Source organism: Sebastes fasciatus, chromosome 16, assembly GCF_043250625.1.
Source record: "Sebastes fasciatus isolate fSebFas1 chromosome 16, fSebFas1.pri, whole genome shotgun sequence".
NCBI lineage: Eukaryota > Metazoa > Chordata > Actinopteri > Perciformes > Sebastidae > Sebastes > Sebastes fasciatus.
The window spans coordinates 16297876-16321312 of record NC_133810.1 but is presented as its reverse complement, the minus strand read 5'-3'; the positions used below and the strand labels follow the sequence as shown (position 1 = coordinate 16321312).

The 23437-nt window shown below is 44.8% G+C and overlaps 1 protein-coding gene across 1 annotated transcript in view; it reads left to right on the top strand.

Annotated features, from left to right (window-relative positions):
• Positions 1–22949, top strand: part of dchs1b (dachsous cadherin-related 1b) — a 100814-nt gene extending 77865 nt beyond the window's left edge. Inside the window, exons 6-29 of the mRNA XM_074610123.1 lie at positions 1125–1356; positions 1584–1820; positions 2721–3779; positions 4021–4208; positions 4869–4965; positions 5066–5223; positions 7380–7820; positions 8093–8388; positions 8535–8650; positions 10730–10969; positions 11979–12104; positions 12242–12451; positions 12863–13119; positions 13228–13434; positions 13553–13949; positions 14081–14194; positions 14331–14542; positions 15460–15611; positions 16115–16245; positions 16475–16761; positions 17559–17700; positions 18288–18459; positions 18546–18955; positions 19046–22949. Of these exons, the coding sequence (XP_074466224.1) occupies positions 1125–1356; positions 1584–1820; positions 2721–3779; positions 4021–4208; positions 4869–4965; positions 5066–5223; positions 7380–7820; positions 8093–8388; positions 8535–8650; positions 10730–10969; positions 11979–12104; positions 12242–12451; positions 12863–13119; positions 13228–13434; positions 13553–13949; positions 14081–14194; positions 14331–14542; positions 15460–15611; positions 16115–16245; positions 16475–16761; positions 17559–17700; positions 18288–18459; positions 18546–18955; positions 19046–21093 (7929 nt within the window). The 3' untranslated portion in view covers positions 21094–22949. The remainder of the gene's footprint in view (positions 1–1124; positions 1357–1583; positions 1821–2720; positions 3780–4020; positions 4209–4868; positions 4966–5065; positions 5224–7379; positions 7821–8092; positions 8389–8534; positions 8651–10729; positions 10970–11978; positions 12105–12241; positions 12452–12862; positions 13120–13227; positions 13435–13552; positions 13950–14080; positions 14195–14330; positions 14543–15459; positions 15612–16114; positions 16246–16474; positions 16762–17558; positions 17701–18287; positions 18460–18545; positions 18956–19045) is intronic.
• Positions 22950–23437: the final 488 nt, after the last annotated feature.

Below are 23437 nucleotides of genomic sequence, written 5' to 3'. Positions count from 1 at the left end.
GCTTGAATTACAATATGCTGAAAGGTTATTATGGAATTTTTGCCCAATGATGCCAAAAATATACTGCCTACTGCCACTTTAAAGTCCTTAATATCATTACAGCATCGGACCCTGCTGATGTGACCGTGTGTACTCTGCTAACATCATATTTTAATGCAAACATCTTTGAATCTTTTTTTTAAGTCCAAAAGTCAAAATTTATTGAAAAAAAGATAGATATAATCATTTCCAAAATCCACAACATGTTTTTATTAGAGCTGTGAATCGATTCAAATATTTAATCACATGATTGTCCATAATTAATCGTGATTAATTGCAATTTAATCACACATTTTCTGTCATCTGTTCAAAATTTACCTTAAAGGGAGATATGTCAAGTATTTAATACTCTAATCAACATTGGAGTGGGCAAATAGGTTTGCTTTATGCAAATGTATGTACTGTATATATCTATTATTGGAAATTAATTAGCAACACAAAACAATGACAAATATTGTCCAGAAACCCTCACAGGTACTGCATTTAGCATAGAAAATATGCTCAAATCATAACATTCATCATAAATCAAGCCCAACAGGCAACAACAGCTGTCAGTGTGTCAGTGTGCTGACTTTACTATGACTTGCTATGACTTTACTATGTCTGTAAAGGGGAGACCCATAGAAATAATTTTCATTCACATATCTTGAGGTCAGAGGTCAAGGGACCCCTTTGAAAAAGGAATGGCCTTTTTCAAAGGGGTCCAATTTGGAGTGTTATTTAGCCTCTTCCGTAACGACTTTTCACTCTTAGCTTTAAAACTGAGCCCGCTACAACCTCCGAAAGATCGGCGTCCTGTAGGATTTTTAAGAGGTTAATTTAAAAATAGCAAGTTGCGTTGATGTGTTAAAGAAATTAGTGGCATTAAAACACGTAATTATCACATAATTATTGCGTAATTATCGCGTTAACATTGACAGCCCTAGTTTTTATCTAACGAAATATTCTGCTTCAGTCCATGCTTGTTGGTGTTTAGCCTTTAAAAAGCAACATTTTCACTGAGGTAAAAAAACAACAACTGTTCTCTCGCATGCAAAGAGGTCACGCAAACATCTTGAATCTAATCTGAATATTTTTTTTTCCAGGGTGGCCTGAGCTCAGTAGCACGCGTACGGGTCACGGTGGTGGACATCAATGACAACCGACCCACCTTCTATCCAGTTCTCTACACAGTCAGTCTCAGTACCCATAGTGCCCCGGGAACCTCCGTTGTCAAGGTAACAGCGAATGATCCCGATGCTGGAGAAAACGGCAGGGTGACCTACCGCACAGTACCTGCAGGAGGCTCTGGTTTCTTCACTCTCAACAAGGACACAGGTATGTGTGTGTGATGTGACTTTGGAGTGTTAAAAAGCAAAGGGATATAGTTAGTTAGTTAGTTAGTTATTGAAAGACTCAAGATCCATTAATGTAACATACAACACAACCAACAATACATACATTAAAAAAGAAACTGCCACTTTTTATAAAAGACAGTTATACCAATGTTTCCACAGGGGATATAGAGTAATCCGTCTTCTCTACTCATCTTTCTCCCTCTACAGGCGTGATTTCTCTCTCTCGCTCGCTCCATGGCAAAGCCAACACAGTAATCTCCATGGTGATATCAGCCGAGGACGGCGCCGGTCTGACGGCGCCGGTCAATGCCCGGGTAAACGTGAGTGTGGTGGGAGGCTCAGTGGCGTCTCCCGTGTTTGACCAGGCCCAGTATTTCTTCACTGTGTCCGAGGACGTCCTCAGGGGGACAGCGGTGGGAGTGGTCCGAGCTGCTACCAAGACAGGTGAGGACGCCAGTACTGTCGAGTCGTTGACTATTTTCTCTTTGTTGATGTCTGTTCTGCCTTTAGGCTTGCTTTTATCAATTTACTTGCCAGAGGGAACCTGTTTTATGTGCCTTACAGTACCTGGTTTCATCTTTCCGACAAGTACCAGGACAAGAATGTACTAATGGGGTGGAGAGTGTACGGATGTCTTCCCTCTTACTCCAACAGTTGTACAAATATGCAAGCAACAAGAGCACGCACTCCATTAAGAAATCACATCCATCACACAGCGTGGGTTTAAATGGGGATTATTTTTCACTGTGGCCAGACTTTTATTTTCTCTCAGTATTATTGATGGAGAACTGAATTTGGATGGGGTTGTAATTCTGAGTGGGAGTCAGAATGAAGTGTTCTCAGTGGTGCAGTGGACAGAGGAGCACTCATCTCTGTCTGTGTAACGGTACGAGGGTGTCAATGATTCTACCCCCTTAACCGCTTTGAGTGAATCCAGCACTTCGTTAACACTTACAATAATAATAAACACACCACATCCTTGTCTACTAAAAGCGGATATGGATCTGTCATGTGAATTTTTCACGTTTCCATTAAGCTGTGGACAAGTGGATAATCAACGGCTGTATATCGAAACCCTTTCCATGCCTTTTAGTGGTGAAACATTTAGTTGTTTAATCATCAAGAAAATTAATTATCAAGCATAAATGCCAAATATTTGCTGGTTCTAGCTTGTCTCATGTGATTATTTGCTGCTTTTATCTGTTTTATATTATTGTTAACTGATTTTCAAGCATTTCAAAGACTGGGTTCTTGGAAATGTTATGATATTTTGCAACCCTAGTCCCTTTGTCACTGTCCTTTTCTCACTCTTTACTTTGCTGTCTCTCTGTGTCCTCCCTGCAGGTGTTTCTAAGGATATCTTCTACTCCATCTCCTCCGGAGACCCTGACGGTTACTTCACAGTGGACAGTGCGTCTGGTACCATTCGTACTGCCCTTCCTCTGGACCACGAGACCTGCTCCAGTCTCGACCTGGAGATCCAGGCTCGCTCCGGCTCTCCTCCGGCGTACGGAACCAGCCGGGTGCGAATAACCATTTCAGACGTCAATGACAACGCCCCCGCCTTCCTCCCCTCCTCATCAGAGTCCCTGCTTTTACCTGAGATCACCAAAATGGGGACTGTTATCTACAGCATTCAGGCCACCGACAAGGACTCTGGTCACAACGGTCAGCTCAGCTTCGACCTGGTCTCTGCTGGGGCTGCTGGGAGCAGTGGCCAGAGGACGTTTGGCGTTGACCGGGGCAGCGGGGAGGTTCGCCTTATTGGGAGTCTCTCTTATGAAAGTGTCCCACGCTATGACCTTCAGGTGGTTGCCAAGGATGGCGGAGCGCCTCAGCTTAGCTCCACGTTCACCCTCGTGGTCCACATCCAAGCGCAAGATGCACAAGGCCCCAACTTTGACACCCTGACCTACCGCGTGGAGCTTCGGGAAAACACACCTCTCAACACACGTTTCCTTCAGGTTCGAGCACTCAACAGAGAGGCTTCTGGGAACGGTGGGAGCTCCTCCTCATCTTCCTCCTCCTCTATTTCCTACCGCCTCAGACCTGACGGTGACGCTGCTGGTTTTGGCATCATGCCAGATAGCGGGTGGCTGTTTGTTCGTAGCTCCCTGGACCGAGAGGTCAAAGACATGTACCTGTTGACTGTCCTGGCCACTTCAGGCCCAGGAGGGACAGGGAGGACTGGCAGCGCAGCAGTCAGGGTGACAGTAACCGACGAGAATGACAATTCCCCAAGACTGAGCCAGGAGAGGGTGTTCCTGGCCGTCAGAGAGAACCTGTTGGTGGGGACGGGCTTCGGTAGGGTGTCTGCAACGGACAGAGATGCAGGACTAAACGCTCGGCTCAGCTACAGGCTGCTGCACACCGACAGGCACTTTCAGATCAACTCACAAACAGGTGCAGATGAACACCACGACTTTTTTATTATAACTTAAGAACAGTAATAGTACACTTGAAACACTTTGTTGTAATTGTGTTACCCTGGCTGAAATGTAGTTACTCCATAATCAGCACTTACACCAGCACGATTTCCCTCGAGGAATTAATGATTTGCTGTTAGCCAATTCAATTAACATGGTAATTATTCCCTAACTATTGCAAGTAATGCACGCTAAGGCCTCCTTCTCTTTCTCTTTAGGTGAGATTAGCACCCGCCTCGCCCTGGACAGAGAGCAGCAGTCCAGCTACCAGCTCGTTGTGGTCGTACAGGACGGGGGTACGCCTCCGCGCAGCGCCACTGGCACCGCTCATATCAGTGTGCTGGACGAAAACGACCACGCTCCCAGTTTCACTCATGTCAGGCCGGACAGGGAGCTGCTCCATGAGGTGAGGATGAAGGGAGATCCATAACTCAAGCTAGGAGTTCATATGACAGCAGCAATAGGTTTTGTTACCTTCATTCCCAACTGACTTCCCTGATACTATTTGATTTCTCAAATAACTATTTGCAAGTAAACAACAGTTTTTATGCCTCCGCGCCAGCGCCAGCATTAACCGGAGGCATTATGTTTTCGGTTGTCCGTCTCAACGTAAGTTCTTCCGTCCTTCCGTCCTTATTGTGAATGTGATATCTCAGGAAACGCCTTGAGCTAATTTCTTCAAATTTGCCATAACGTCTACCTGGACTCAAAGATGAACTGATTAGATTTCGGTGGTCAAAGTTCAAGGTCACTGTGACCTCACAAAACACGTTTTTGGCCATAACTCAAGTATTCATTAATTATGATAATTTGACAGAAATGTATAAAAAACTAAAATGATGTAGTGATGATATGTAAACTGCAACTTGACTGAATGGCGAAAGCATACAACAGCGAGGCGGTGATTCTAGTTTAAGTTACTTTTCATTTTTGAAGGCTGTAACTTGTCATCATATGATGTATGAGCAACAGAAAATACAACATAAGGAATAGGAATAAACATAATAGGAAGATACTGTACATAGAAAAGGCATAATATATGAATAACAATCCTTCTCCGTTGCAGGTGATGGAGGGTCTTCCATCTGGGACAGTCATAGGGACAGTGACGGCTAAAGACCCAGACGAGGGAGAGAATGGGACCGTCTACTACTCTTTATCAGGTGAGTCATTAGTTATATTTCAACCACTTGTTAAAATGTGTTTGTTTAGTGTAACCTTAAGTAGCCAAGCTGATATCCGTATATGTTGCATCCTCTGAAGGCTCCAGAGCAGAGCGTTTCTCCCTCAACCCGACCAGTGGCGAGCTCAGAACCGCTTCCCCTCTGAGATGGGCCGAGCGAGCCGAGTACGCCTTCACCGTGACTGCTGCTGACCACGGCACGCCAGGCCTCAGCTCCACCTGCCAGCTACGGATCCAGGTAAACAAAATCTGCACATTGTAATACCCTCATCCATTGTTATCCAGCTGCAATGCACAAACGCCTACACATTTGTTGTGTCTTCAAAACATTTCTAATTGGAAACAAAGACCAATCTGGTGGCCAAACCAAAAAACTGTCACATCCACACATTACCTCAGTCCTTTTGCATTCCTCGCTGCGAGTCATTTCCTCAAACTGTGCACAATATGAACAGTATAAAGCTGTCAAAGGAATTAGAAAAGGAGATAAATATGAGAAGCTGAACCTGTGCCTGTACAAACAAAAGCATCTATCCAATCCAGTATGCGTTTCCTGCTCCAAAGGTTAGTGGGGTAACCAAAACCCAAGGTGAGAAACTCAGAGCTGCAGGAGGGAGCTGGTCTGGTCTGAGTTATTGTTCTGAACTTTCTGGAGGAGGGTCAATCCTGCATATCAACACATGATATCAGGGATTCAAGAGCAGGGGGAAAAGAGAGGCCTGCAACAGAGGCATTTAGCCAGAAAAGGGTGGAGGTTTGCTTTGACTGTGGAGCGCTGAGCTCAGTGTTTTTATGTGATGTGATTTCAGAAAGGAAAAAGGATGCTAATTACAGCTGGAGTGCTCGCCTTAGATTTCGCCTGCGCCCTGCTTGTGCGACACTGAGATTAGACAGAGGGGAAACAGGCACCTTGGAATCAAATGCTCCCAGATGAGATGTGATGAGAGCCAGCTGCATCGAATCACACAGAGAGAAAGAGAATACACCGCTGTACGGTAGCCGGCAGTGATATGTACACACACGCAGACACAAACGACACGTTCAGACACTCATGAGGTAACATTTCCAGATAATGATTTTGAGATAACATTTCACATAGCTGTGGGGTAAAATCAGACGCAGGGATATTGTTGTACACCACAAGTACTACAGTACACTGGCTAGTTTGCGTGTGTACTGTAGGCATTGGGTAAAACCAAGGAAACTTACAAAATCGTACAGTACAGTTGCTGGCACTGTGTACTAAAGCATCTTATTCAAGATAATAGAAACACTGGGATGTTCTTGGATGTTCTGGGATGAACTGGAGAGTATTTCTTCATTGACAGAGGAGCAGTGAACGGCACTGAAGGCTTTTCTAGACAGAAAAGATGTTTGCGCTCTTCTCCCGACTGGCTTTGGCAAGAGTTTGATTGACAGATAGTTCATCCAATCACCTGCTAAGTATTTATTTGAAAGTGCCTGCCCTTTTCCAAACAGTTCCCAATGATGGCTTCTCAGATGGTTCTGTGTTACAAACCATCTGGCGGGTCAGGTAATGCACCTATAGTCCTACGTTCAAATGCATTCAATCGTTGCTGAATTCCACATAAAGTCAGCCTTTTTAGTGAACATGTGAGGCTAAATTATGCACATCACTTGCCTCCTCCTCTAGTTTTATCCTTGCTATTCACGTCCGAGAAAGACACCAGAAACATGCAATTCATTGCAACAGATCTTGGTAACGAAAGCGAGGGTATGTGGATTTTTTGATGACGAAACCAGAGCTTGTTAAATTCTGCTTATGTTTGCTGTCTTCGTGGGCTCTTTGATCTGTCCCAGAACAATATCGAACCCCGAGGCTGTTGCTCAGAGTGGCGAAAGCCCTCTGGCACGCACTTGTCTCCCATCTGACCAGACTGCGGCATATGGAGGTTGCACTTATTGCTCAGCATTATGTGAACTGGAATATTTACAGTTTTCCCTCGCATTACACCCTTCATTATATCACAGGTCACAAAAACCGGCTCTCATCTTGAAGCCAGAATGCTGCAGTGTCAAGATATTTACTGGAAGGATTGTACATAATGTCTTCAGGGTTATTATAATAATAGCAACAAAACAGAAACAGATTACAGCCCAAGGCTGTGTTTAAGGATGGGCTGGTGTGAGAGCCATATAGCTTCATTGTCTGCAGAATGGAAATCAGATCCAGTAACATACACAGCATTCGCCTTGACACGTTTCATCGATACTTGGTTGAGATAATCGTATATATTGAAATGTTCTCACAGTTTTTGTTTTACTCTGTTTTTGGATAGATATGTGGATGATAAAAGAAATCAAAGTGATTACTTGCATGACCTAAATCATCATGATTAGGTAAAGAAATGACCCTAGTTTCCTTTCCTTCAGGTTCTCAGCTCCTCCAGGTCCAACCCCAAGCCCAACATGCTCTCCATGACCCTGAACACAGTCGAAGGAGCTGCTCCGGGCTCCATCATTGGCTCCGTCCGCCCAAGTGACCAGCATGAATCCAATATGTTGGAAGGCCAGGTGACCTACCTGGTTGTGGGTGGGACAGACCGAGACGGGACTTTCATGGTGGACCGCTTAAAGGGCGACGTGTACCTGGTGCGCGAGCTGGACTACGAGAAGGGGTCGAGGTACCAGCTGCACGTCGAGGTGTCGGACTTCTCCCAGGCGTTTCCCAGCAGCCACCTGGTGCAGCTGGATATCAACGTGCAGGACAGCAATGACCACGCTCCCCAGTTCACAGAAGACCCCGTTACCATCGTGATCCCAGAGAACATAGAGCCGGGGGCCTCCATATATACTTTCCAGGCTGTGGATCAGGTGGGAAACAGAATCTGTTATCTACTAAAGATGATGTGTAATGTTGATAACCAGTGATTGATTACTCAAGGTTCATTTACAAGGTATTTCCCCTTGAGTTTTCAAACATATCGCAACTTCATCCACTGATGAAAACTGTGAGATATGGATGAAAAAAATGGAAAGTTAAGATTTAAATTTCTATTTTCAAGGTCAAGAATGTCTTTTTTTCTTTTTCCTTGCTGAATCAAAATGACCACACACATCTAATTCATCTGTTTCCTTTTTTATAGGATGGCAGTGGACCCAACAGTGAGCTGCATTACTCCATCGAGCACTACTGGCCCAACACGCCTGACCTCCTGACCCTCGACCCTTCCAGCGGCATCCTGGCCCTTGGGCAGAAGTTGGATCGCGAGTCAACACCTTCCCTCTACCTTGTGGTGCGGGCCACAGACCAGGCAGTGGATCCTTCTCAGAGGCGCTGGGGCTCAGTCACCGCCCGGGTGTTCGTGACAGACGAAAACGACAACGCTCCGGTCTTCAGCTCTCCGTCTGCGGTCAGCGTCATGGAGGATCAGCCCGTAGGGTGAGTGGCATGTCTGTTTTTGGTACCTTAACGCAGATTTCTGCCATTGAAGAGGAAGAACATCCAAGAAGCTTGTTAAAAAACAATCAAATGCATTTACTTTCATGGCCCCAAGCTTGACATTTTATTGGCATCTTTATTGACAGTTTTGTGATTTTGTACGTGATGGCTCGAGATGAAGACGAAGGAGAAAATGGCAGAGTGTCATACAGAATCCAGACAGGCAACAGCGCTGGTCGCTTCAGTCTGAACCCCAACACTGGTAAGCTTATTCTTTCAGCGTGAAACACAACATCTAAAAATATCATAATGTTCCAATAATATCACAGAGGGTCTGTGGAGACTGGGGATTTCCCATAAACACCCAATTTACACTCCATCAAGAAATGATTGGGGTAAAATTCACCACGTCATTTCGTGCATTTACAATCCTGCTTTGAATGATTCAACACAGCGGGAGCAGTATGTGGACCTTTTCTGTGATTGATAGATAATCAGCGTCCCACCCGTGAAAGCCCCCTGGATGAACAAAACTTTCCAGAAGATCATAATTACCCGCTGAAGTGCTGCGTCTACAACTGCTAAAACACTCATAAACCCTCATAACACTCTTTACTAGATGATCTTTCAATGCCTTAGAGCAATATTTCACTTGAATAATGCTTCAGTGTTCCTTTCTTGACATATTTGTTCATGGGAACCGATCTTAATTTGGGCTAGGGACGTTGACACCCTTTGATATCTTATATATGTGTATGTGTAATCTCTTCATCATTCATCGGAGCCGGGTGGTGTGGGCGTGCTCGGCGCTGGCTGAGATGGGATTAAAAGACAGACACTTAATGCAGCTTCCAGATGGAAGAAAGTCTTTACTTCATTACTGTCAAGTGTCTGGTGCATTAGCAGGGCTTGATTTCACCTCTGGTTTGTCTCTCAGACCGTGCGGTGTTAAAGCTTTATGGTTAATAATAGCTTTAATAGCAGATTAGCATTGTTTTGCGAAGACATTTACCAAACTTCCTGGCTAATGTGAGGGTATCATTAGCCTGATTACTGCTTATAAATTATACGTCTGCGCTGCCAATATGAGCTTTCAGTTATTCCACTATACAGCTGCTTTACTGCTTGTTTTATTACCACTTGAAAGCTAATGTTTCTTATATGTCCCTTCATTTCTTCACAAGTAGCTTCAAAATTAGATCAGACATTTTATTCATGCTGTTTGAGAACATAGATATTATATTTTATATCTGCTTGTTCCATCATTGCAGCTATGCCAGAACTTGCAGTAGGCTATATGAGTAAAATAATCAAATCAGACACCATTTTTATGGCTAAATCTGTCCGTCTTTCCCGGAAATTCAGACATATCTTGTATCTTTGGATCTTCGGTAGAACTAAAATAAAGTTCCATATGAGTTTGAGCGAAGCTAATGGGTGAGAGCACCTTTATCGTATGGTTGGTACCGTATCAGTAACACTAAATTGGCTACAAAGGAGAATGAAATGTTTTGCATCTGTTTGGCTGAAACATGGGAGCTATAGCAAAACCCCACAGGAACATCAGAGCCTCTGCTTCACAGAACGGTCAACATACGATGTGTGTGTCTGGCATGCTGTGGCATTTAGAAATTACACACCTCTCTCAGGCACTGTGTGTCAGCTAAACTTGTACACTGCTGTGAACAGCACACACACACACACACACACACACACACACACACACACATTTCGTATTTCCTCTCACTTTGTCTCACCCTCCTCATAGTCGGGGTGATGACAGGGGTGTGGGGTGTCGACATAAAAGGTAGAAGAGTAACTGAAGCCAGAGTCTGAGAAAGTGGTGGTCTTATTCACAGACTCTATGTGAACCAGCTCGATTTATATAAAACACACACATAAACACACCAACTAATGCCTTACAGATTTAAAGGCTAACGGATACTATAATGTTGTACAGAGAAGGAGGGGGTTATAGGTTAATTTGAGTTGGCAGCTATGTAGTTCCAGGTTGTAGTCTGAACCTTGCGTGTGTCTGCCTGCACAAACAATAATCCTACAAGTTCACCGATAAAGCACTGATTCACATTTGAATGCATGTTCAAAGTGCCAGAATTTAATAGCTTGGCCGTGGTCTCTCACTTACTGTGGAATCTCTCATAAAGCAAAGCTGTAAAGGTTATGTTTTTACTGGTCCTTCTAGGCATACAAATACTGCCTCTCTCAGGTACACAAAATTACATGTTCACAAAAAGAATCCAAACACACACACACACACAAAAAGAATCCAAATGAGAATATTTAAGTAGAAACTCTAACTCTCTTTTCTTTCCTCTTGTAGGCTCTCTCTCCATCCTTAAAGCACTAGACCGGGAAGAGCAGGAAGTCTTCAATCTGACCATTGTGGCAGAGGATCATGGGATACCTCAGCTTTCCACTTCTCAGGCGCTGTGTGTGCAGGTGATCGACGTGAATGATGAAGCTCCGTTGTTCCAGCGAGCGGACTTTGAAGCCCAGGTGATGGAAAACCGTGGACCAGGAACAACTGTATTGACAGTTACAGCCACTGACCGGGATCAAGGTCGGTTTAAATGTATTATTTCAATACTGTATAGTCAGGATGCTGGAAATAAGGGCATACAGTACTATAGAGTGCTGCAGGAATGAGTCCTAAAAAACGGAAATTACTTAACATTTTTGCACTTCCGGTTCCCTCCTCCGGATGTCAGTGGGTTTATTGAATGTTTTTTTTGGTTAGATTGTTTAGTTGATTCAGTTGAAATAAGGTCTGTGGTTAACACAAGCTTAAGAGATTTTAAAGTTTTGTCCCACGACATAAAATACATGAATAAATACCCCACTCATGAATTTTGAAGCCTTTATGTGTCTTAAAAAAGGCGGTTGCTATCAAGAGAATAAATGAGACATCACACTGAACACTAGTCCACCTTTAGCTTAGTGGCAGTGACGTGAAGTCATGCTACTGTGGTTTAGTTAATTTATAGCCTAACGTTAGATTTTTACTTCTGGCGATTACATTTACGCTTCAAAAATCATAACAGTGGTATTCATTTATGAAGAACATCATAAACGTTTGTTTGCCACAGAGCTTATTTTCTGCAAAAATCCGAAATCCATCATAATCCAATGGAAAAATCTTATTGGCTTTTTGTTGAGGGAACCAGTGTGATGCTAACTTCTGGGTTGGCCTACAAAAATACATCATCCTTGCTGTACTCTATAGGGACAAAATATTTAGTCCATGTGAGCCCGCACAGGAACGCATTTGTGTCTTTTGGTCAGTTATGGATAAGATTCATAACTCCTACTCCTCCACTATAGGAAGAATGAGTAAAAAGGTACAGCTGATACACAGCACATAAATACCTCCAGTAAGAAGGCCAGAAAACGAAACAATAGAGACTCATAAATGGTTTAGAGAAACCAAATCACTATAAACTAAACCACAAGCTCATGCTAATGAAAATGTGTGGTTACAGCCGTCGTCAACAGCCTCGTATTTCTGGCAGTTTCATAGTATGCTGTGTGTGTTTTATTTTTATTTGTGTCTAACTTGTGTTTCAATGCAGGTTCGAATGGCCATGTGACGTATGGAGGTGTGACAGAGGAAGGCTTCCTTATCAACCCTGTGACAGGAGTCATCACCACCACGAGGGAGCTGGACGCAGAGCTACAGGATCACTACACACTCACTGGTACTACTAGATGCATTGTCTTGCACAACTTTTAATACACTAATGGAGCTGAACCCTCATTTATTTCCCACAGAACACCTCAAACACATCAGTTTCAAATGTTAAATGGTTTCCAACATCTCATCATCTCTTCTCAGTGTATGCCAGAGATGGAGGGCTGCCTCCTAACTTTGCCAAGGCTGTGGTCCGTGTGGAGGTGCAGGATGTGAACGACAACGCTCCGGTCTTTGCAAAGCCGTGGTACCAACTGGAGGTCCCGGAGAACCAGGCTCCTGTAGAGCTTTGCTTCCTCAAGGCCACGGACCCTGACTCAGGTCCTGGTGGAGAGCTGGAGTACAGGCTCACTGGTGAGAAAACAGCATTGTGTGTCTAACCCAGAAGTGTTTTATTAGAACGGATTTAGAGAGCAATTTAGTTCACCACAATTGCTGTAATTGCTGTTCGAGGGTGTGTCACATGTGGAAATAACAATATCCTGGGAGAGACAGTGAATTTTTGTCATTTTTGGTGTTTTTTGGCCTTAAAATGGTTGAGTTTAAATTTAAAGACTGTTGACAGATTATTACAATTGGCACTCTGTTCCACCCATATGAAAGATCAGATCTGCATACAGCTTCCCTAGGCTCACTCCTGACATTCTTCTGTCTTATTTCAAATATAGTACACTCCATATACCTGTCTGGAGCACATTCAAAGTTTGACTTAAGTGCAGAGTTGGCACAGATGCTTTTAACTCTCCATCCACTTTCTCCATCCAGCTGGGGACCCTGATGGAGATTTCCACCTCCACACCAGCACGGGAGCCCTGTCCACGTCACGCGGTCTAGACAGGGAGACAAGGGCTGAATTTACTCTGGTGGTGGTGGCCACAGACCGAGGCACTCCCGCTCTCAGTAGTACTGTCACAGTGGAAGTCAAAGTGCTGGATGTCAACGACAACAACCCTGTCTTCAGCAGAAGTAGCTACGCTGTGGAGGTGTCAGAGGATGCTGCAGAGGGGACCCAAGTTCTGGAGGTAAGTAGAAATGTCTCACTGACATACTGTTTATCTCACTTTTATAATAAAAGTCCTCATATGTCAATATTCCACATATAATCCTAAATGTATTTATCTATTTCCAAGGTGTCAGCCACGGATGCTGATGATGACCTGAATGGGAGGGTTTTGTACTTCCTTAGCCGAGAGGCGCACGGAGCGTTCAGCGTGGATGAGAGCACCGGTGCTATCACCACATCAGCACCTCTGGACCGGGAAAAACAGGCGTCATACAGCTTCCAGGTGTTTGCTGTTGACCTTTCACCTGCTGAGCCCAGGAACACCTCTGCTCAGGTAAATGAAGGGTTAGAAGTTCAGACGTTGAAAAAGGTTTTAAAAGGACTATTTTTTAATGCTCATTACATTAGCAATACATTTTTAACTTAACCCACATGTGACCTCTTCCTTCTAGGTGACAGTCACCATCCTAGATGTCAACGACAACACTCCCTTCTTCATCCAGGATCCGCTGGTCATCGAAGTGTCCAGCCGGCGTTCCCAGCGGGTCCTAGCCACAATGAAGGCCGAGGATAAAGACTTTGGAGCCAACGGTTCCGTTTTCTACCGTTTCGCCATGCCAGTCAAGGGCTTCAGCATCAACTCCCTGACTGGGGAGATCCAGGCCACCGAGCCACTCGGGGGTCTGACCCAGGCTCAGAGGACCCTGATAGTGGAGGCCATGGACCAGGGCAGTCCAGCTCAGTCTGCACAGGGAGTGGTGGTGATTTACGTGAAGGAGGTGGAGTACAGCGGCATCCGCTTCTCTAGGAATGCCAGAGACGTCAGCCTGCAAGAGAACGCTGTAAAAGGTCTGACATTAATTCTGTTTTATTAGGGATTAGAATAATCATCTCAGTCAATTTGTCTCCCTTCACACTGTGAAGATCTCTTCGCTGTCACAGTTAAGGAATATTTTCTCTGCTCTACTTCAAAAATTCAGGCACGGCTGTGGCTCAGGCTCAGGCTCAACACCCAGATGGCAACCGTAGGGGTATCAGCTACAGCCTGTTCAGTGGGAACAGGAAGCAGGTCTTTAGCATCAGCTCCTCAACAGGTAAAACTGTCAATAAAACGTATTTTGTCTTATAGATGTTAATGAGATGTGGATCATTAAAAAAAATCGGTAAACACATCAGTTTAATCTGCCATTTGATGATTTCCTGATCCTCCTTTTCCACTCAAATCTCCAGGTGAAATCAAGGTGAAGACCTCCATCGGACTGGACTTTGAAGACACCCCCAGACTCCGTCTAGTCGTGAAGGCTGAAACAGTGTCCTCCACATCGTTCATGGCTTTCAACTTGATCTTGCAGGATGTCAATGACAACCTTCCTCGCTTTCAGCTGACGAATTATGTGGCGTACATGAGAGAAGCACAGGGATATGAAATGCCAATCATACAGGTACTTCCAAATTAGAGCTGTCACGATATCAGACTTTGACTACATAATTATTGTGGCCAAAAGAATTAACGCTAACGATGCTATCGCAATATCTATGGAAATTTATAAAAAATAATAATGCTTAAAACAGAGGATGGACGTTTTCCATGGTTGTCTGCACCACTTGAGGAGGATTTATCTAGCAAGTCTTCCTGGATTTCATAATAATAATGCTGTCAGACACATTCATCTTTAACTTTTATCTTTATGGTGCGTTTTTTTTCTTTTTTGGCAAATGAATTACACAGAAATTACGAGTGTAGGGAGGTGGAGAGAGAAACTGTAACCATAACTGTACAAAAGTGTAGAAAAACAGTTACACTAATGGATAGTGAAAAGGCAACCACAACCAGATGAACTGAAACAAAGAATCCACAAGGCCTAACATCTTCCATCAATGCAATGACATTGCCAACTAAAACAAAATCATTTGCGTTGGCAGAAGACAGAGATTTACACGATATTATCATATCAATATTTAATTTTTTAGATATCACGGTTATTGTCAATCCCGGTATGGTGCGACACCCCTATTACAAATATAAAAACTGCACAGGAAACTAGAAAGGCAGTCTGTGAGCATAGACCTCCGCCAAGGCTGTTTCCATAAGAGAAAAATAATGCATGTATCCGCCTGTGATTCAGATACGCTACAAAATGTAGTGAATTCTTCCTTGGCCCACGCTACACCCTTCCACCAAGTTTCATGAAAATCAGGCCAGTAGTTTTTCCGTAATGCTGCTGACAAACAAACAAACCAAACTGAAAACACAACCTCCTTGGCGTAGGAGATAATACAAAGTCATACAAGTATTTGGTTTACTGAAGTTTTTCTAAATCCTCATCTTTTTTCTTTCCCCTCCTCCACCTTCTCCCAGGTGATGGCAGAGGATGTGGATCAGGGCCAAAACGGTCAGGTGACCTACTCCATCCAGTCATCAGGCATGAGCGGCCTGTTCAAGATTGACCCGGTGACAGGAAGCATCACCACGGCGGCCATCATGGACCGGGAGATCTTTACCCAGACCAAGTGAGAACAGATCTGCGATTGAATAAACCTCACCAAGAACCATTTTATGTGCACATTTTGAGGACGGATATATATATTTTACCTGTAATATTTGAGCCGCTGCATGGCGGTGTGCAGAAAAAGTCCATTATGTATACACACAGGTAAACAGAAAAAAATAGACATCATGAATCATATTCACTCAGCTAGTTTATGTTTAGATAGCTGGTGGGGAGGTTGACATAGTCTGCTGAATATATAAGCTGATATCTACGTGCCAGATGTATCAAAGCTGCAATTTCAAACTCTGTAAATCAACTCCTGTTCACTGTAACATTTCCATAACTTTTTTGTGTTGCTTTCATAACTCTTCTCTTTCATGAGAATGTGTAAGTAAAGGTGTGATGTGCATCATTGTATGTTCCTTTTACATTTCCTCTATCACCACCGACATTAGAATTAAACTTTTACACGTGTGATAAGAGACTTTTTAGACAACCTCTTTTTCTTCTGCCCACCCACAGGCTTGTAGTTACAGCGACTGATAGAGGAAGTCCACGATTGGCTGGTTCGGCCACATTGACGGTGATCATCGTTGACCAGAATGACAACAGTCCCACTATTCCCTTGCCCCAGGAAATCCGCATCCCAGAGAGTAAGTACTTTCATTTACAGGAATTTATTTCTGGTTATGTATCTTATAAAGGCCAAGTTACATTCAATTTATAAGATACATTCTGTCAGCAGACAAACCCTGTGTGGGTTTAAGGATGTGTAGTTGTGCATCGTCTGTGCAACAGTTTAAAAAAAACTACTTACTTTTACCCACAGGAAGGTAACTAAAAGGAACTAACAGGTTTTTGTTCAACCTCTTTCTCTATCAGATATGCTGATCGGCACAGAGATTACTCTCGTGACGGGTAACGACGTCGACTCCAGTCCCGCCCTCGCCTACTCCTTGCAGCTGGACCCGACAGCTTTAGGCAAGTTTGGGATTCACCGCTACAGTGGCGGCGTATCGCTCACTGCCCCTCTGGACTTCGAGGAGAAGACGTGGTACACCCTGACTGTCAGAGCCACAGACAGCCAGCACCAGACTGAGGCCAACATTACAATACTGGTGGAGGATATTAATGACAACGCACCTGCATTCACTCATGATCTCTATCAGGTAGGGTGGCTAATATATCAAACTAATGTCCTTTTTTTATACGTATATTGATTACATACCCAGCCAGGGCTTTTCTGTGTGGAGTTTGCATGTTCTCCCCGTGTTCGCGTGGGTTTCCTCTGGGTTCTCCGGTTTCCTCCCACCACCAAAACATGCATCCTCCCCCAGGGGGGTTGCGTCAGGAATGGCATCCGGCGTAAAACCTATGCCAAATCAATGATTCTGCTGTGGCGACCCCTAACGGGAGCAGCCGAAAGACGAACAGCAACATATTGATTACCTACCTAATTGGATGTGTGTAGTAAGAAGTCCAATGTGTCTACTGCATACTACTTGCTGCCTGAGGAAATGCACAGAATAAGTTTGTTTAAGTTTATTTCTGATTTCTTCACACCTTATAAAATTTGATAGGGGATTAAACTTACTTCAGAAATTGTTTCTCTCCAACAGACTACAGCAGAAGGAAAGCATTGCACATGTATACACACACTGTAAAAACACACACATGCACACTCCCAAGGTGCACACAATGGAGGTGATAAAAGTTAACTGCCAAATATTGACTGGGGAAAGGTTGCGGAGATCAGCCTGTATAATATTTAGTCAGGAAATGACCTCAACATTAGCACAAACTCAGGAAAGACAGGAACTACACTATAAAATGCAATTTTCCCCTCCATGAGTTTAGTTCCTGTTGACCTTTAGGAATTTTATTACAGTATTTATGCGATACGTTATTGGCATGTTTCTTTTGCCCTGATGCTCAAATGTTGTTTATTAATATCTCTGCACCCCAGGTAACTCTGCCTGAGCACACGCCGCCAGGAAGCGTAGTTGTCACAGTAACAGCAACCGATAGGGACTCTGGGGAGAACGGAAAGATCACCTACAGAGTGACGTCATCAACCCAGGAGGGTTTCTACATTGACCCCAACAACGGTAGACGACCACGGCTTCCTTCCTGATATAGTTTAACTCCCTAAATAAGTTTAGAGTTTCAAAAGAAAGTAGGGCTGTCAAAGTTAACGCGATAATATATATAAGATCTTTTGGAGATTGTAGCGTGCTCAGTTTTAAAGCTAGAGTGAAGAAACTGGTGTCATATCAAACTAGAAAACCTAAGGAATGTCATGCTAGCTTGTCGCAAAAGGAGGTTAAATTAACGCTCATGGCCCATGGCCCATTGTTTTGTGTTGTTAATTGATTTTCAATAATAAATATATACATACATTTGCATAAAGCAGCATATTTGCCCACTCCCAGAGTGGGCAAATATTTAAGCCCATTTAAGTATTTAAGAGTATTAAATACTTGACAAATCTCCCTTTAAGGTACATTTTGAACAGATAAAAGCTGTGCGAATAATTTGCGATTAATCGCGATTAACTATGGACAATAATGCGATTAATCGCAATTCAATATTTTAATCGATTGACAGCCCTAAAATAAAGTAATATGTAATTCATTTTTGAAAGTAACTTCCTCAGCGCAATGTCTGACTCCCTCTCATTGCCCTCTGTATCCAGGAACCTTGTTCATCAATCACAGAGCGGAGTTTGACCCCGAGCGTCCGTCAGTCAGCATTGTTATCGAAGCTCGTGACGGAGGCTCGCCCTCGCTCACCTCCCTCACCACTGTCCAGGTCCAAATCTCTGACGTCAACGACAACGCTCCTGTGTTCCACCAATCAGAGTACAGGTCAGTCTGCATTCATTAGATCCTGGATGTGTTACGGTGTAACCTCAACAGCCGGCCTTACAAATGTGATTTTCTTCTGTCTGCAGGGCTACAGTTTCCGAGGATACCATCCCGGGATCAACAGTTCTGACCTTTGAGGCCTTTGACAGCGACCTCTCTCGAGAAAACTGCGGCTTTGACTTTGCCATCGCCAACGGGAATGAGGGAAACGCATTCCAGATTGAAAGCAGCGTGCGGTTCCTGGAGGGGCGGGGCTTTCAGACAGTCGGGACTCTGCTGTTGGCCGAGGGGCTTGACTTTGAAACCAAGCCCCTTTACAACCTCACCGTGGTGGTGTCGGACCGTGGCGTGCCCCAGAGGAGCTCTAGTGTTGCTGCGGTGATAAGCATCGGTGATGTGAATGATAACCCTCCGGCGTTCAGCAGAGCTGAATATACTGTGTCTCTGAGTGAGGGCGCCGCCGCCGGGACAGAGATCATACGACTGACTGCTACAGGTGGGCAAAAGTCTTCTCTTTTTGTCCTCTTATATTCTCTCTTACTTTGTCTCCTAGTTAATTCATTGTACTCTGTTGTGTTTTTGCCAGACCCAGACTCAACTCCCAACGCTGAGGTCCAGTATACCATCAGCTCTGGCGATGAGGTGAACTTGTTTACCATGGACCAGTGGACTGGAGCATTGCGCCTCCAGAGAGCACTCGACCGTGAGCACCGCTCCACACATATCGTCATCATCCAGGCCACGGATGGACAGGGTCACTTCGCACTAGCTCCAGTCTTTGTCGAGGTCAAAGATATAAACGACAATCATCCGTTCTTCCCTGTGGAGGTCCTGACGGCCAGTATCAGAGAAAACCAACCAGCAAACTCAGCCGTGACTGTCCTACACGCCATAGACCACGACACGGGGGTTTTTGGCCAACTGAAGTACTACATCGTGGAGCGATCTGTGGCGGGAAAAGACAGCTTCACTGTGGACCAGACCTCCGGTGAAATCAAAAGCAAAATCCCCTTTGACTTTGAGAAGGTCAACTCCTTTAACTTTGTAGCGGTGGCAGTAGATTCAGGAAACCACTCGGCCACTGTAACTGTACAGGTGTTTATCACGGGCGAGGATGAGTATGACCCACTCTTCACATCCTCTGATTTCTCCTTTGAAGTCCCAGAGGGGGCGAAGAAAGGCCAGAGCATCGGCCAGGTCCAGGCAAATGACGAGGATGGCGGGGTGGATGGTATTGTTCTCTACTCTCTTCCAACCAGCTCTCAGTACTTTGACGTAAACAAAACCACCGGGGTCATCTTCCTCAAGTTGGACGGTTCAGGCAGCAGTAGCGGCGGCGGCTCGGGCCGGGCCAAACGGGACGCCAGGCTGATGACCCTGGACGTGAGAGCTCACAGTCCTCTAGATGCATCTCGCACCACTACCACCCAGGTCTCCATCGATGTCACAAACACCAACTACGGCCTGGCCACAGATGTCAACATCCTGCTGATCAGCATCATTGCCGTGTCTCTTGGTTTCATCGTATTGCTCGCGGTCATGGCCGTCGTAGTGTTCCTCGTCAAGTCCCGCAGGAGGAAGAAAGCCCAGGATGCAGGAAACAGAACTATCGCCTCGGGAACGGCTCTGCAGAAAATGGATGAATGCAACTCAGGAGCAGGAGGGGAGAGGATCTATCACCAGGCTCTGCCAGGCTATGCTGGAGATCAGGGTGGGGCCGGTGGTGGACCCTACACTAGAGGGGGCTCTCTGGATCCCTCTCACTCCAGCGGAAGAGGATCAGCCGAGGCAGCGGAGGATGATGAGATCAGGATGATAAACGAGTACCCACGCGTCGCCTCCATCACCTCTTCCATGCAGGAGCACATCTCTGCCAGAGGACCGGACTCTGGGATCCAGCAGGATGCTGACCAACTCTCTGATATCTCCTGTGAGCCTGCAGCTTTGGAGGGCAGCACCTGGTTCAAAGGAAAGAAACTGGGAGGCAGTCTCAGCGGGACTTTGCTCTCTGGCCAACTCCCAGTCTATAGGGACGAGGGAGGTGGGTACCTAGGAGTAGGCCGCGGCCTCAACATCTCCCTCCCCAAGGATTACCCCTTCCCCGAGGACGGCAAACCTTTAGTGGATGGTTCCCTCACAGCTATCGTCGCCAGTGACGAGGAGCTCCGCGGAAGCTATAACTGGGATTACCTTCTCAACTGGTGCCCTCAGTTCCAGCCTCTGGCTAACGTCTTCACAGAGATCGCCAGGCTCAAAGATGAAACCGCCCAGCAGAGCCAGAATCCTCGCCAACCCTTCCAGCCCAAGCACAAAATGGATCCCAAACCTAGAATTGACCCTCCGCCACTCATCACATCAGTGGCTCACCCGGGGGCCATGTCGGTTCCCCCCAAGGTCCCTGTGATCGGACGGACATTCCCCCACTTGGCCTCACTCCGCAGGTCCCCGATCAGTCACGAGGGGTCCATTTCATCAGCAGCGATGTCCCCGAGCTTCTCCCCTTCGCTGTCCCCTCTGGCGGCTCGATCTCCAGCCGTGTCTCCCTTCGGAGTCAACCAAGGGCCCTCGGCGTCCATGATCAGCACCAGGGAGCCCTCACTGGACCAGAGTCCTGATCGCGAGATGAGAATATGATGAAAAAAAAAACTATTTAAGGAAGAACTTTTAAGACAGACAACCTGAACTAAGCGTGACGGAGCATCTTTTTTTGGCTGTTCTTTATCATGGAACGAAAGAGTTTCAGTTGTACTGTCATTCTCTGAAACCGTTGTTTTCATCACGAGAATGAAGGTTGTGAGGTTCGTCTCAAGCGTCCAACCGGATGACTTTTGGACGCAGCCACAAAAACATACTTCTCCTGGCAGAATATTTGGATTCTTTGGAGTATTTCTTTGGTCTGCAGTGTGACAGGAACATGTGCCTGGGTTGACAGGACTAGCCCGCCCTTCCATGTCAACAGCGACGCAGGTCTCCGTGAACTGATCGGGGTTAAGAGGCGAACTGACCTCTTCATGGGAATGTGCACTTACCATGCCCTGCAGTCAGAGATCCCTCAGTGTGTAGATAGATAGATAGATAGATAGATAGACGTGTAGTTTTCATGTTACCTCGCTGGCTGGCCAGAGAGCGAAGGACCTTGCTCCTCTCTTTGTGTCCATGGACATTTTTACACTCCAGTATTAATAAACTCATCTAGTGGCTGCTTTTAAAATGGCCTCTGGACATGTGTGTAGATTCATTGAACTGGCATCACACAGTGGAACAGCAATGGTTTCTTTCTCACCAATTCCTTTGATTTTTACTTTGATTTTTTATATATTTTTATATGAAATTATGATTTCAGATCCAGAAATGCCATTATTCCACATGGAGGGGGGTTATTTGTTTTTGTGTATTTGCATATATGTATATTTGTATGTATGCAGGCTACGCTATGTGTCTCCTAGTTTTTTTAGAGACTCTTGTGACAGTTCAGATGTGAGTGAGAGGGAGACGTTTTGTGTTTTTAGCATTATTTATATGAAAAGAGGACTTACTGCCACATTTGGACAGTAGGAAACCAAGCACAGCTCACACTATGCTGTGTCGTTAAGATTTTTTTTTTTTTGTCAAATTGTAGATCATCCCAAATCCAAAACAGCAGCTGGATGAAAACCTGTGATCAATCTACATTCCCTTTGTTATTCAGGGACAACTCAACTTGCTGATCACCTCTGTCTTTGACAGAAAGAGCTCCCTAAAGTACATTAACGTAAATGCATTTTACTGTGAAGTTCTTCATCTCAGCACAACAAAAACAACACGCAATGAACAGTATAGGCTGTGATTCTCATAAGGAAAGTGGCATAACTTTGAGAAATGTAGCACATGAGCCAGACGAGTGGGAAGCAAACGCCTGAACGCATTAATGTACGAGGATTTAGCAACCGGTGCAGTATTTATTTTCCATGCTAACTCTCTCTTCTGTGCATTTTATTGCTATGATTCACTCATCTTGATTGTCACCGACGTGATGAGGTGTTTTCTGGCTCCATGTGTTGAACTCATCATCTACACCGTCCTTCTTCTCTCTCACTGCTCAGATCCAGTTTAAGTGATCTGCTTGTGTAGCAAAAGGCTTTAAGAGTGTCTTTGTCCTTCTGGCCTGTTTTTAATCTTTCGGGGTAATTGCAGCGATCGGATGTCCTTTTGTTTCCAAGAGATGGCTTCTACCTCTGCTCTTTGTTCAACTCTACGAATCGCCTCATGAGAAGCTGGCACCGGTTCAGCTAACAGCTACACATGCCACGAGCCTAACTCCAGCACAACATGATCTCAACTCATAATCACGATGTCTCAGAAACATTTCTGTGTTGGAGGACCTCCATTTGGAGTTCAGTTTGAGATGACTGCCAGTGACTGATGATCAGTGGAGCAACAGCAGGAAAAAAAAACAAGCTGTACATGTATTTAAAGCAAATAATAAATTCCTACTGATCTCTTTTGACAAACTGGAGTCAGACTTCGTCTTTTTCAGAATTCAAATCCGAGGCTTTGAGGGGTAGAACTGAGAAGTAATTAAAGTTGCACAGTGTTCCAGTTATCTTAGCAGTGAATGGTAACTTTGAAGAGCTGGAGTTAACTTCAGTGATTTATGAGAGAGGCTAGTACTACAAGGAGGGACAAACTTGGCTTTTTGGGTAGAATCACAGCAGACCTTATGAGGGCAGCGGGCCAGGAGGCAGAGACCTACACCCAGTATGGTCACCATCTGGCTTTAAGGAACAGCAGACATTCACCTGAAGCTAAAACTGAACAGTAGCCCTACAGACAGTATTAGCAAATACAGTAGCATTATGATATAAGATTTATTTTTTATATTTGGTTTGGTTGAATCCAAGGGATAACATTTAAAAGACTGATTTCCAACATTGTTGCAAGATGTTAGAAACCAAGACTGCCAAAACTACAACATAAAACATAAAGAAGAAATAAAAAT